At 43.4% G+C, this 1,473-nt stretch overlaps 1 protein-coding gene across 1 annotated transcript; it reads right to left on the bottom strand.

Annotated features, from left to right (window-relative positions):
- Positions 1-443: 443 nt before the first annotated feature.
- LOC114263282 (uncharacterized) lies at positions 444-1,214 on the bottom strand. Its single transcript, XM_028203781.2, has one exon. The coding sequence runs from the start codon at positions 1,212-1,214 to the stop codon at positions 444-446; it is 771 nt and encodes a 256-aa protein (XP_028059582.2).
- Between the last annotated feature and the right edge of the window lie 259 nt (positions 1,215-1,473).

Here is a 1,473-nt window from a genome sequence, read left to right as displayed (position 1 = left end):
CCAACTTTTGGAGCTCCAATGGCATGCAAAAAGAGGTGAAACAAGGCATGTGATGGATAGAATGAAAGTTAGGCCATGAGATGAATCCAACAATGGGAAAATGAGGCAAAACAGAGTTACAATGAGGGAAACACAAGGGATTGAACATGTGGCTAACTTTTGGAGCTCTGACAGCACGTAAAAATAGGTAGAATAAGACGTATTATGGTTAGAATGAAAACTAGGCCATGAGATAAATCCAATGACGCAAAAATGAAGCGGAACGAAGTTACGACGAGGGAGATACAATAGTTTGAACACATAGTTTTTTTTTTTTTTTTTTTTGGATCAGTGGACATTACAGAAAAACAGCACAGCAAAGAAAACAGCAAAACAAACCAGTACAACAAATAAATCTAAGCCGAGGCAAGACAAGCCACAAGCCCAGGAGGAGGATTGAAGACCTAGTCAAGAGGGAGACTATTCCGAAGATGATGATGAGCCACCCAGTGGGCCACTTTGTTGGCTGTCCGTGGCCTCCACAGAAAAGAGAAATCACCGAAAAGGGCCATCAGTTTAATATCAGCAATCACAACAGCACATTCCCATGGAGTAACAGATTTGGAGACACTGAGAAGGATTACCGATTTGTTATCGCCTGCGATCTCGACTCTAGGGAGGTTGAGGGAAGAGGCAAGCTGACAAGCTAGACGATAGGCCAAAGCTTCGCCTTGAAGCACAGAAACTATAGAAACTTGCTGAGTCAAACCGTCAAGGATGATCCCCTGTGAATCCCATAAAATAGCTACGATGGAAGCTTTGTCAAATCCCTCAAGAGTAGCCACATCACAAGTAATCTTAAAACTCCCACTGGGAGAGGGATGCCACCCAGAATTTTGGGAGATATGGATGAAGGACTTGTGGCGCATGAGGTTAGAAATCTCTGTAACTTGCAAAAACTCATCTCTGGCCCATTGAGCTCGCTGAATGGTAGAGAAGGGGTCTATTGGGGTGGAATTAAACACAAAGGCATTGCGCTCCTTCCAAACAAACCAGCTAAACCAAGCAACTGAGCTAAAAAATTGGATGCATTCTTCTTTGTGAAGAAATGATTCTCGCACCGCACAAACCCAGTGAAGGACAGAGGAGATAGAAGTCCAATCTACTCTAAAATTCAAATCACACCCAAACCATACAGCCCTGACCCAACCACAGCCAAACAACAAATGTTCCATTGATTCCACTTCATTCATGCAAATAGGACACATATTTAATGGGCTGCATTTCCTTCTGAATAAATTCTCCTTAGTTGCCAAAGCATTCTTGTACACTCGCCACCAAAAATGGCGGATCTTAGGAGGAACCTTGAGAGACCAAACAAATTGCCAAAAATCCCGTGGAATCTGGAAAGAGGTGAAGGAAAGTTGAGCATTTGGGATGTTCTTCAGCTGGCCCGCAACGTGATAGCCCGATTTGACTGTGTAAACACCCGAT

Source organism: Camellia sinensis, chromosome 2, assembly GCF_055761805.1.
Source record: "Camellia sinensis isolate YWXY chromosome 2, ASM5576180v1, whole genome shotgun sequence".
NCBI lineage: Eukaryota > Viridiplantae > Streptophyta > Magnoliopsida > Ericales > Theaceae > Camellia > Camellia sinensis.
The sequence above is the reverse complement of the archived record's forward strand: the minus strand, read 5'-3'. Positions and strand labels throughout refer to the sequence as shown.

Excerpts from the sequence above, each read along its gene's own strand:
- LOC114263282 (XM_028203781.2), bottom strand. The coding sequence starts at position 1,214 with ATGGAACATTTGTTGTTTGGCTGTGGTTGGGTCAGGGCTGTATGGTTT.